The sequence below is a fragment of the Cinclus cinclus genome, chromosome 1 (genome assembly GCF_963662255.1).
Source record: "Cinclus cinclus chromosome 1, bCinCin1.1, whole genome shotgun sequence".
In the NCBI taxonomy this organism is placed as follows: domain Eukaryota; kingdom Metazoa; phylum Chordata; class Aves; order Passeriformes; family Cinclidae; genus Cinclus; species Cinclus cinclus.
In genome coordinates, this window is record NC_085046.1 from 101268261 (window position 1) to 101281915 (window position 13655).

The following is a 13655-nucleotide window of genomic DNA, read 5'->3' on the forward strand; positions in this document are numbered from 1 at the left end:
GCAGTTGCCTCTGTGCATCCTATGTTAAGCCACTCATTAAACTCCAATCAATCTTGCTTCAGCAGACCCCCTGAGGGAAAATTATTTTGCCCAGGTTTCCCTAAAACATGTTTTGAAGGAAAGAAGCTATGCAAATATCACTAAGGACAAATTTTGCTGCCCAACCTTTTGTTAATGGTGGTAACATCTGAAAAGGGAAGAGAGAATTTTTGTCCAAAAATCAGACTGAATTTGAAAGAATGGGAACAGCAATTAAAATTAGCCATAAAATTTAGTTCCCTGATAGTGTTACCAACATTCTTTCCTGAGCACTTGGACATGTATGAAAAAAAAAGCTAAAAAATAATAAATATGGGATCCTTCACTGCCAACAATACACTTATGGCACTAAAGGAAGAAAATCTAACTGGAACACAGAGCTACCTACAGCTATATAAAAAAGGCAGTCCCATTTCTTGCCTCTCTTCATCTTTTTTTCTCTTCTTCCTCTCAAAGAACTTGATTTCTCAATTCTTTAGTTTTGTACCAGCATTTGGGGACAGGGAGGCTTGGTTTCATTCAGAAACAATGTAAACAAACTATGAAGACCTGGAACTGATGAAAATAAGCCTGCCATGGTGGAAGACACAGACTTCATTCACCATTTTCCACTGTCACCTTTTAGCACTGTGTTTTATACCTATATAGCTTTATGGTGTGACTTCAGGGTAGGTACTTTGCTGATGAATAACTATTTTTTTAACATCTCATCTCACTTACTCATGCTGATCTGTTTAGAAGGCAACCACGGCAGAGCAATCAGAAGTGCCTCTCTACAGCACTTACTGCTTTACCAACAAAATAAAGCCCACGTTTCTTCATAAATATGTATCTACTCACAACTGGAAAAGATTTAAGACCTTCTAAGCCAATAGGTTGTGTCAAATATAGTTCTCATACATAATATGAATGGCCAAGATGAAGTAATCTCTGGGACCTTCGGGCTGGCTCCCAGTTTCTCAGGTGACTGACACTGGTCTAATCAGCTCATAACAAGGAATGAAAACTTGTCCATACCAAATTCACTACTGGGTAACTGTAAGCAGTGCCTGTGACACAATATCTCACTTCCTTCAGTAGGGAAGCTGTACTGATTCTGACAGAAGAGATAACACGATAGCATGACAAAATGTAGAAGAGCTCATACTTCTGTTAGTCCGGTCAAGAACTTGTCCCGCTCCAGCTGCCGAGAGTGATGCTCATCAGGCTCGTCTGGTGAGTCGAGGGACAGTGATTCCAGAAAGAGGTTTTCCGTGGCGCTGCATCGGTCACTCTCCTTCAGCTTGGACAGCACCCGCTCGTCAAACTGAATGGTGTCAGAGTCAGAGTAGGACCTGGACCCCATGGAACGAGGCACACGGAGATTCCCCTGGGGTGCGAACGGCCGACGGCTGCTCTCGTTCTGGTCACACATCAAACCACCTCCTCTCCGTGGGCTTGCTTCTTTCTGAAGCTGGAGACCAGGCAGATTAAAAGGAGCAGCAATTACTTCTGCAGTGTATGGCATTTGGCAGAACTCATCCTGCCCCAGGAGCAAGGCACCCAATGCCCTGGGGATCACAGCCCTGCCCCAGGGCTGCGTCTCCAAGGGACACTGGCCTTGCTTTACTGGTAGCTCCATAAAGGGAGACTTCTCTAGAACTTTGATGCTATTACACAAGGGATTTTGAGTGACTAAATGTGTGTATGTACAGTTTTGCTTATTAACATGTATATTCATACATATATACCCACTGAGTATATATGTACATACAAAATAATGCATCTGTCTGTAATCTGTTTTTTAAAGAAACAAATCAACACAGACTGTTATTTAAAAGCAACCTTGGTAGCAGAACAAGCAGAAGCTGATGGAAGGGTGAGCTAATTGCCTTCTCATCAAAACAAAAGCATTTTTCTTCTGGTCAGCAAAGATTGTGCTTTTATGTATATCACTTGTTTCCAGAGGTGGAAAATTATGCTTAACAGAAAACAAAACCTTTGTTTTATAAATGGCCAAGCCTGAATGCATGGCTGGAAAGTTGAGTATTTGTACAGAACATCATTGTCAAATGTTGTTGGGATGAATTAGGCATGCAGAACATGTTCAAAGAAAATGTGTATTTATAGAGGGGGCACCAAAGCCATTAACTTTACACTGTTCAAAAACTGGTGAAGAGAGGGTGAACCATTAATGAAATTGCCAAAATTAAACTTAGATTATTTGATCAACTTCTCTTTTAGCTGTAAACACAACAGAATGGATGAAGTAAGGGATAATTTAAAACATGATAAATGACCGCAGGAATCTGATAAGAACTCTGATGTTTTGCTAGAGCAGCATGTTAGGGTTAGTGACAATAAACTGAAAATGCAAGTCATTCACTAGGGCCCTGGAAACTGGGAACCTACAAAACATATTCATCTTGTTGCTTGTGTTTGGAAAAATAAACAGATACTGTATTGCTTAATTTAGACCAAACCATTTTAGGTCCCAAATAATTAAATTCACACTTAAGCTGAAAACAGTGAGATTTTTTTCTCGATTCAGGTCTACAAAAAGGGAAATGCATTTTCAGTGTTTTGCTCATGATATACAAAATCTGAAACGGTTTTATTATAAGGAGGTACCCTATAAAGGCAGGGTCTGGAAGGTATATATCAAGAGATCCTGGAGGCCATTTCTGAGCATATGAGCAAGATTCAAAGGAAGGAGAAATGGTAGTTACATGCTTTCTTTATATATAGCTCCAATTGCAAGCTCTTCAGGGTTTTAGGGATCCTATAATGTTCTGGAAACCTTTATGAGGAACAGTATTGACACTACCTTACTCTCTGAACCTCAGAGAGCTGACAGGAGAATGAAAGTGACAAATACTGCCCTAACTTTTCAATAATGACTAATAATTTTGAGTCCCCATGTGTTTATACCTTTAAACACACAGGTTTAAATATTTGTCAGTATGCTTTGTGTACAGTTGGCTTTAGGAGCACAAGGGAGGGAGATTCTCTAAGGGAAAATGAAGTGACAGAGTACTTAAAAAGAAAAAAACAACAACTGTGAGCTCTGAAGAAAGTAGGTCATCATGTTTTTTCTATTTGAGCAGTATTCCCATCACCATACAGAGTAAAGTATTTTATATATTTTATACATTGGTGTGGCTTCCCCCTTATCATACATATATTATTCAGGAGCTGTGTGAAAGCAGACTGGCATAAAGCACTAGAATGAAATTTGGAACACACACTTCTGCTATCTCTTACACTTTGTTTCAAGCATACACACTGGTGTAGTCTCCTCATCCTCTGTGTATTGCCATACATGGAATACACACACCAAAACCCTGGGGAGTAGGACTTCAGAGGTATACTAATTGTTTCCATATAAAGCAGGGCATAACTGCAGTCTGAGAGGATATTCAACTAAAAGCTTGCAAATATTTGGAAGCTTCCTGTCACACAGGGAAATGTTTGATTATAAGCAAAGATGGAGTTATGAAGTTCTGCAGGCAGGTAGCCAAGATTTCAAATGCTATTTCTGGTCATCTCGTCCTCTCAAATCAGCTCTATATAATATTTTTTACTTCCCCTATTCATTGCCAATTCTGTGTACAACTCTGTTGGCACAGTAAATATATTGTTAAAGCCCAGAGGCCTTAGAAATGTAACAAAAGGAATCAGTTCCATCACTAGCTGTTCTGTAGGCTCTGCCAAGATGACACTGAGAGGTTATGTCAGGTTTTAAGTGAATTAAAAGCTAGGCAACATTAACAGGGATTTCTCCGTGACTTCTTTCAATGTGCCCCATTCCCAAGGAATGGAAAAAGCAGTCTTTAACCAGGTTAAGTCTCTCAATTTATTAAGGATATATCTAAACCCTCGCAATTTATAAGGGCAGGAAAATAAACATTCAAAGAGGTACCTCAAAGAAAAGTTTCTGTCTACATCCTTAGTATATCAGAAATTTTTCTGAGGGTTGTTTAACTCCCATTGTGCATGAAGAATCCATAGGAGGTAGTTTGGCCACTAGAACCCAACAGCTGGAAACCAGCCCAGTTAAGCCAAGAAGAACTAACTAAGCACCTTCTGCCACCAAACCCTGCAAACCAGGAACTTTGCATGATGAGATTTGCTATGAGGCTCACAGGCTTTGATGGTTTTATCTTAGGAGATGCACTACTGTGTTGCATTATAATGGCTAGCTCAAAAAGCGGCATGAAGTACGTACGCATAAACCCCCTCAGATATATAGGAGATTTTAAAATCCAGAATATAGTTTGTTGATATTTTGAAATTTAAAAGCTCGAAAATCATCTTTCTTGGTCTATAAAACTTTCATGTTTGGCACTGCCCACTCAGACCTACACTTTTAGCATTGATTTTAGAAATACCCACATGAGCATGGGATTTTCCTAAGTACTTCTTTGTGAGTTCGACAGCCACAGCTCAAACCAAGGTTTAATCTTGTACTCATAATATTTCCAGCATGGTGTCTTTTCTTTAACTTCTTGCTGCAGCCCTGACATGGGAACATGAGACACAGACAATGATTTTTTTTTTAAAAATTGGTCATGAAGTTACACTGGGCTTTCATTGATTTAAACCTGTGAGGGCACTCTGTGCTTTGCTCAAGTATGACACTCTCTAAAGAGCATGCACAAGTCTGGTGTGGTTCCATTTCTGATGTCCTAAGGGTAGAAAGCGTTCAGTTAATTGTGGATCCCACTTCAGTTGTTTCTCTTGCTTTCCCTGGAATGCATGACTCAGAGCTGAACAGTGTTCAGTCAAAAACAGTGTTTTAACTCTCTCTCATAAATCTTAATTTTTTGTGCAGCTTCTAGTCTGATAATAAATGCACTAGGTATTATTTGTCTCTAACACTAAGCAGATGAAAATGCAGATAGGCATGAAAACATGGGGGTATGTAGGTATTCATTTCCCAGATTTGCAAATAATAGCAGAGGTTTGCACAAAATTCACATGACCAATATTCTTCTGAATATTTAGTAATGATAACTGTGTTTGTTATCAGTCAGGGCTCTTCATGTTAACCCTTGTGTACCCTTGCCAGAGAAAAAGAATTCAGTTGAGACTGAATAGCTGCAGCAGCTGCATCTTTGGTGTCTAATTCATAGATGAACAGCTTTCATACCGCAAGAAGCTATACACCAAACCTTGAATAATGCAGTGGGTTGAGTGTTTTAGCACAGAGATGCACTAAAGCTTTCAAACAGAATATGATCATGCATGTCCAGGATAATTGAAATGAGGAAATTACCTCTAACCTAGAGCTGATTTCTCATAAGTGGTCTTTTATAGGGATTGTGAGCATTTTCCTTTTACTCCCTTGTGTACATAAATTGTTTCGTAACATGAGAAACATTGATGTAGCCGAGGAAGCAAAATCATTCCTGTGCTGCTACTTAATACTGTCCCTTGAGCTTGGCCTGAGTGTAGCAATGGTACAATGGCCTCATTCTTTCAGGCAGGCACTGCTCACCCAAGATGACTCCTCACCGGACAGCTCCTTACCTGCTCTATCCGCCTGAGCAGCTCCTTCTTTTGACGGTCCCATTCTTGTCGGTCCCTATCAAGCCTGTCCAAGAGTTCCACCTTTTCCCGGTTCCAGTTCTTCTCACTGTGCTGGATTTGCCAGCGGAGGTCCATCACCACACTGTGACTGTCAGCCAGAAGCTTCTTGTGCTCCTCTCTTTCCCTTTTAAAAGCTCCCTTTGCATCTGAACTGAGACCTGTTTCTCCGGAGGTGTTCTCCCTCTTCCCTTCCAGCTGGCAATAAAGTCAAATGTTACCAGGATGTTAAGCTTTCTGCAATAAAAACCTGTGTCTGACAATGGATTAAAGACCTAACTTCGCAAAGATCATTACCTTTGCAGAATAACAGCAATTCTTACAGCTTAGGATCTCAATAAATGATCAAATATATTCTGTGTGGAAAAGTTTTAAAATAAAGATGGTGAAAACTACAAGGAATAACTTCTCAAGCTTTACTAGTTCATGCTCTTAAGGCACCAGTTATGATCTTTCTGGTGGGAATATAGTTACCAGTAATGAAGGAAACATGGGGATTGTCTTAGGGTGACAAGACAAAGAAACTTCCAACCTCATCATTATCTCTGCGACAATTTCCAGGACAATGTCCTCATCTACCTCTCTGTTTTTGTACTCTTGCTCAGTGTACCTGAATCCTAAGGAGAGTGAATTAATCTTCTCAAGAGACTTATCCCACGACAGCCCTCAGCAGTGGTGTTATTGCATGACTCTCCTGCCTTCCAACAAGAGAAGGTGTTAGCAGCAGCAGCAGATGCACCAAGATCATCCCCCTGTCTCTTCAAGGGCAGTTATCTGATGCTACCTTCCCTCCCTTCTTCAATTTCATGATCGGGGTCAGCTTAAATAGATCAGAATAGTAGGCTTAAGGTAATAGATTCATAGGGAAAGAAAGGCTCCATGGGGTGTGAGGAAGTCTCTAGTTGAACCTTCTACTTCCAGCATGGTGCGCTCTGAGGTCGGACTGGGTTGTACAGGACTTTGTTCAGATGGATCCTGAAAAACCTCCAAGTGCAGAGATTGCACAACCTCTCTGGTCAAGCTGGGCCAGTGCTGGACTCTTGTCAGAGGGAAAAAGCGCTCAGTTGTTTTCTGTAAGTTCAAGTGAGTGAAGAATTTAGCCTTGGAATCTGACCTTCTGTTGACAGGTCAGTAGATGTGTGTGTGACTCAGAATGGGATGCATCTCCATCCCTTAGCTCTGCAGGTGAAATGGAGTGAAAAGCAGTGAAAACTCATTTCCACCTCTGGAGTTAATGTTGTCCTCAAAAATGAGAGGCAGGAGGTCTGCTGGGAATCATATTCCTCTAGCAAGCGAGGACAACACCTTCACCTTGCCCTAAGCAGAAATTAAGTCCAAACTTTCTGAGTGAAGAAATTTCAGACTGGGTTCAGGAGTGATGTTTACTAATCTCTGGAACAACCTCCTCAAACAATTGACTGAGAGATTATTGCTTGAGTTACTTAATTTGTACTGAGCTGCATCCTGTTACAGCCACTTGCAGTGACAGGGAAACCTTAAAAACACTGGCATTTTCTACCACTAATTTTCAGAGTCCAGCTGTTTTCCTTCAAATGACTGAACAACCACCAAAAAATTACGGTGATTCTTTTTGCCTCAGCATTATCACAATTTCATATTTCAGAGAAATCTCACTATTTCCTGTTTTTAAAACCATTCCCATGGATCCTTCTGCCAAATAAGATGCACATGTATTTCTGACAGACAAGATGATTTTTTTAAAATTATTTTTCCAATGCTAAAACTCCAAAGCAGAAGATGACAGTACGTTGTCACCTCTGATATGCAGTGGTTTTATAACAGAAGAGTTTTCTTTCCTTTTTTTCTTTCTTTTCTATACAGAGATAGTTGAAGCATGAAAATGCAAAAACATTGCCAGGGACTATTAATTAGGAGTTGATTTTCTCAAGAAAAATATTTTTGTCAATTGACCCACTGCTTCATAAAAATGTAGAAAACAGCAGCAGTGAAGATAACAGTGGAGGCTAGTAAGACCTTGATCATCTGTGGGCCTGTCAGGATGTTGGTAGCTCTATGTGAAATCTGTGGTGGAAGATCATCACCACCCATCAACACAACAAAATGGCATCATGAGAGATCCTTCTACACATATGAACCTGACAGACTTAGCTATTATTTGGTTAAAGCTGTGCTATATTTTTTCCTACTGCCTTCAGGACATGTTTTTACTGTAAAAGAAATGTTGTGGAGAATTGGCTAAGGAAGAGAGATTCATGTCTTAAATTTTAGCCAAGTTCATTATTTTAATTTGCTTGAAAAAACATAAAAAGTAACACCCATTGCCCAGTAATTACCAAATGTTATATATTATTGCCAGCGGAGCAGTGGAGGTAGCAAAGAGCCTGGTAAAAGCCCCAGAAGGAAGGGTGGAAAACCCTGAGCAGGAGTGGCAGGCAGCACCATCATGGTGTCAAATACCAGCCCAAAGTGGCAACCTGGAAGTTCATTCCCCATGCAAAGGCAAAGCAGGAAATCTTGGCAGTTCTGTGGTCAGACTTTTCTATAAGTTTTATTCTCCCTTGCCACCTCGAGCTTAAGGTGAACCTGTCACAAAGGTATTTTAGAAGGAGCCAAAACACGAACTGATATTGTTTCCCTTTTCAAGTCATACATTATTCAGAAATGCTTGTGCATTAAGAAGCAGCAGAACTAAGAATCTGAATCCTCTGGGAGTAGACTGCTAAAAATGAAAGTTGTCTCCTTCTTTCTGGGAAAACAGCCCACTGTACCTGGGCAGGAAAAGCAGTGCCCACATCTCAGCTCTGTGTGTCACAGTGAGCCTCTAAAATTTAGTCAATCCTTCTAAATGTACCACCCTCCCAACAGTGAATATTTTTATTATATTCTCCTCCTGAAGAGAAGCTCTACAATTTTTCTCAAGATATGAATGTACTAAGTCTTCCACCCCTCCCCTCTTCAATGTGTAAAATAAGAGTTTTATGCCATCAGCTTTGGAAATAAATTATTGCGTGTCTTTTGCTGATTTGTTTCATGCTGTTTCAGAAAGAGTACATCTTCTGTGAGCTGGCATACATGACACTGAAGCACCTGGCACCAGGTTTTATACAAATACTTCTAACAGTATCCCATGGCAGGTGGCGAGACCTCGTTTTTCATTGGGGTGCCATCCATCACTAACCAGTAGCTTTGAATGGCTACTTTAATATTAATATATTGATCTATCACTTCAGTGTTGTTGAATCACTCTTTTCTCTGCTATAAATCAAATACTGCAGCTGTTACATACCAAGGCACAGCGATGAACTAATTGTGAGCATGCCAACCTCAAGACATTTTTCTCTTCAATAAATACAGACAGCCACATCTCATCACCACAGCTGATATATAACCACCCAACTCTGCTGAGAAAATACAGCAGAGTTCACTTCCTTTGTTCTCACCTATGTCATGCAGTGCCCACTGCATGGACCCTTGTACTGGGACAACTGGAAATCTGAGAGGCAACTGAAGTGGCAAAGCTTTGATCAGGCTTCAGGTGAGGGCTTTCAGACACCAGGATAAAAGGCATGAATAAAGTCCCTTTTCAGTTTGTCATAGATTTCCCATTTCATTAAGCACCTCAGCTGCTCTTTTCAGGTGTCAGACTTAGGGCACTGTTACCTGTTCGAGGCGACACTTGAGCTCAGTCATTTCCACCTCCCAGGCTGCCTTGTGCAGGGCATACTGCTGCTGGAGCCCCTGGCGCTCCCGCTCCTCGTCCCGCAGCTCCGAGCGGAAATCATCCAGCAAACCCTTCAGAGCGTTCAGGAGCCTCCGGTTCTCGCTTGCCTGGCCCAACAAACCAGACAAAATGCTGTCATTGGATGCTGGCTTTAATCCCCAGCTTCATTTTTGAGGACAAAATTTACTGTGTGCCCACTGCATAGAAGAGAAAGTGCCTGGTCTAACTTTTGCATGAGAAAACTAAGATTAGCAACGTCTTGTCTGTCTACAGGCTGCTCAGGAAGTGGTTGAGTCACCATCCCTGGGGATATTTAAAAGATGTGTGGATGTGACGCTTAGGGATGTGGTTTAGTGGTGGAATTGGCAGTGTTAGGTTTATGGTTGGACTCGATGATCTTAAAGATCTTTTCCAACATAAATGATTCTATGATTCTGCTTCTCGTTAGCCTTAGTGCTGATGCTTCCTGAAAGCCAAAGATACTTAAGTGACCCTGAAAAAGGCACTAAGCACATTCTTGGACTGAGGACATCATTAATAAATTCTTTTTTAATAGTGTAAATCAAAGCTAGAGTGTGATTCCTGAGGTTTGTTGGGTAGTTACGCCTGTCTCAACATAGTCGCTACTCCATATCAAATCCCAAATATTTGTAAACTACACAAAAAGAAAAGGGGATAACTTTTCAAAGCTTTTGTGTCATCAGATAAAATCGTTCTGGGAAATACAGCGAGGCTTTGAGCCGAGTGTCTCTGCTAAGGTGTTTCAGCAATCTGTACTTCATATTCCTGCTCCACACCAGGCAGCTGCACCCATGTTAGCTTTGCAGCATCACCCTTTGTTATACCAAAGGCATGAAGGCCAGGGAGGTCACTTTCCCTCTTGCAGGGGGGATCAAAGAGCAAACCTCCATTCATGTCTTGTTGGGAGTGTCATGGCCATACTGGAAATGTTGTCAGAGCTCTTGTGATAGGCAGAAATCAAGAGTGGAGCTAAGTTAGAAGTCTAACCCAGAGCTGACATCACATATTCTTACTCAAATCTTATTTATTTTTCCTTAGTTTTAGCATTTACCTTCTGCATATTCTCTGGGCAATTGCAAAACCTGCAAAACCATTTTTTATGTTAAATGTCAAAAAATGTTTTCTAAATATTCATTCTGGATGAGTAATAGAAAAGATTTCCCACCATTTTTTTTGCAGTCGTTGAATCAGAAAACAGAAATATATGATTTATTTGTCCAAAATTTAAATCAAATATTCCCAAGAAGCTTCTCAAACATTGGGGAGTAATCAGAGATTGTATCTGACACGTTATCCTGACTAGAAAATACATTTATGGAAATTATACTTGACTAGAAGACGCAGCAAGGGACAGAAAAATGGGAAAGCGGAATCAAAAACTTCAGCATTTAATTACCTGGTTCTCAGGAATGTGTTAACTGCATTGGGAAGACCTAACTCAAATTAGTTGTCTACATCCTTGCATGATAGTCTAATTGAATTTATTTTTTATTTGTTTTCTCAAGTGAAGGCTTCCTACACTAACTCTTACCTGGTATTTCATGAAATAACTACATGGGGGTTTTTTGAAGACAAGTCAAGTAAACTTCTACACAAAAATCTAAATAATTGTCATGCTTTTTTCAATGGCAATACTTATAAAATTTTATACAGACTACTAAGCTGACCTCATATGCTCATCAGATTTTTGGCATCACTGAACCCACCTCACCCAGTTTTGTAATCACTAATCATACATACCAAGGTGACTTTTTTTTTTAAAAAAAAGCAAACAAATGTGGTCTACTTTTTCCAAGCTGTTTGATGCATCAACAAAAATATGCTAGATGTAGGGAAATGACTGCAGGTGCTCAGTGTCTGACCTAGCTGTTTGGGCTAATGAAAAGTGATGGTGTACAAGATGGGGTTTTGCAAGGAATGCACCCACAGAAGCAGAATTAATGCCATTAACATTTAATGCCAATTAGCAGTTTCCTGCTATCCAAAAGCAGTCTCCATCGTGCATATAAGATCACCTACTATTCAATATGCAATGAGATTTTATGTTTCCACCATGCGTTTTCATTCTACTACCTAATTAAGGCTAAATTCTCCAAACATTTCAAGCCCCTTGTGTAATAATCAGAATAAGAACTCCTTTGAAGTTTTGCCCTTAATGTCACAACAGGAGACGCTGGGAACTGAAGGCATCAAAATCTGGTCTCATCCTCTTTGAAAACCCGACTCCAAATGTCTCTGAAGTGCTTTCATTCAAGAGCCACGTCCTGTGTTTTCTGGTGTGCTGTACAAACCTTTCTCTGGCAAAGCAGTTGAAAGGCTCCACAAGAGAAAGGAGGCAGAATTAAAATAAAACCAAATGACACTAAAGCAAGTTACATCTCTCATTCCTGTGCATATATTTGATAGTTTTAGAGTTCTATAAAATTTGGTTTGCAAAGAAAGAAGATGTGGACTAGTACATAAAAGAGACAAAAAAGCCTCATTGCAGGTTTGTAGCCTACAGGGATGAGGGCATTTCTTATTTCTAGAGGGATTACATCAATGTTGCTGTTATGAGACAAGTATCCCAGGTGCCCCTGGCTTTCTGGGATTTTAATTACCTTGCCAATGTAAATCTGATTTTGGTTACATACTTTGTGCTACTGCGGAGAAGTCTCTTTGCATGAATTGTATTTATAGTCTGAAGCTGGAGAAGTGTGTGAATTTTTTTTCTGTTTTGCCAAACTAGAGGGGTTTTGGAGAACAGAGAAAGTACTTCTGAGAGAATGTGCTCTGAAATACGATATTTACATCTAGCCATGCTTTAGCTTTTGTTGGCAAAACTGCCAAACAGCTTATTCATAAGACTAAGTCCTGTAAATACACAAGTATTGTTATAGTCTTCCCCTTCCTTTCAGGCACGTTGTACAGCAGAAATTTGGCATGGCTGTGATTCTCTGGACAGTCTTCCATGCAAGGAGATGATCCTTTAGGACCTTAGCTGTTTCTAAAATTTAGAGCTTAGAGGAATCTCACTGACTCACAAAAGGTCTAAGACAAGATAATTACAAAGGCTTTACAAAAGTTTAAAGACTGGTATCCACAGCTCTGGATTTATAGAAAAAAACCAGCTGACAACAAACAAAACCTTTATGTAGCAAACTCCAATGAAATTCCAGGACATTAGAGCATTTACTAAGTTGAGTCAACCACAGAAACAGGAGCACCCAGCTCTAGAAAAGTTTTGGACAAAAGCAGGTGTTTGCAGTTTGGTTCTGCTTTCAATCACAATACATTTTTCTCTGAAAATTTCACTTGAGAATTTCACTGAAGACTTTAGTCACAGGCTGGTATCACAAGTAGTTTAGTAGAGCAGTCAAGTAAAAACACTGGGTCAGGAGCCTAAACAGCTAAGGAGAAACGTGCATTTCTTCTGTCTAATCACAGATCTAGACAAAAGATAGGCTGGATCCTGGTGCAACTCATTTTAGTGTTTTCAGGCCTTAATGACTATTCCTTTGGGCTCTTCTCTTAGCTAAGCTTTGAAAATAAACATTGTAAGAGCAAAAAGAGATCTACTTGGGGATTTTCTTGACACCCCTCCCAGACATGACACTACTGTATTGTTTTTTATTGCTTTTTCCACTTGGACCACAGATGTGTAACTCTTTTCTCCTTATTCCCTTATCTTACACCATCTAAAGGCATCTCACCCCTAATACTCAACTGAAACAGAGCTCTTCCTTCATCCACAAGCTGTTCTCCCTATCTCTTACCACTCACATAGAAACAATGATTTATAGCAAGCCCTCCTCTGCCATGCCACCAGTCCAGCTTCCTTGATTACCTCCTAAACACGATCAAACTTCCAGCCTGGCTCTTAAACTTGCCTGACACTTTCTGCTGTGTCCCCCCAGCTACCATCCAAGGGACAATGCCATTCAGGGAAAGATGAACTGACCCCTCTCAGACTCCCTGTCTACTCTTCCTCTTATCAACTTACCTTTTTTTTCCCCCTATCCTATATCCCTCCACATAGTGCCCAAATAAAATCCCAGACAAGCCAGACTGGTGTAGTTTCCAGCCAGCTGAGTATCTCAAGTCATAGCAATATAAAATTAAAAGTTGCATGTTGAAATTAAGGCCTCTGGGTTTATTATTTTTCTCAAAACAATTCCACTTTCCAAGCAGGGTAAGAAAGTCAGCAGTAGGAGTTCAGTCTGGAAATACAAGCCATTAAATATTAATATTAAATGTTAAAAATAAATACTAGTAACCTCAAGTTACCATAAGCCCTTTCTTTTTTCTGACCTAGTTATCTCAGCCACTCCTAGACTAACTAAAA

General features: G+C 40.2%; 1 protein-coding gene across 1 annotated transcript in view; it reads right to left on the bottom strand.

Annotated features, from left to right (window-relative positions):
* Window positions 1–13655, bottom strand: part of MTCL1 (microtubule crosslinking factor 1) — an 88624-nt gene that overhangs the window by 9335 nt on the left and 65634 nt on the right. The window contains exons 9-11 of the mRNA XM_062488203.1: window positions 9250–9417; window positions 5551–5805; window positions 1187–1492 (exon numbers count right to left, since the gene is read on the bottom strand). Coding sequence (XP_062344187.1) covers window positions 1187–1492; window positions 5551–5805; window positions 9250–9417 — 729 coding nt within the window. The remainder of the gene's footprint in view (window positions 1–1186; window positions 1493–5550; window positions 5806–9249; window positions 9418–13655) is intronic.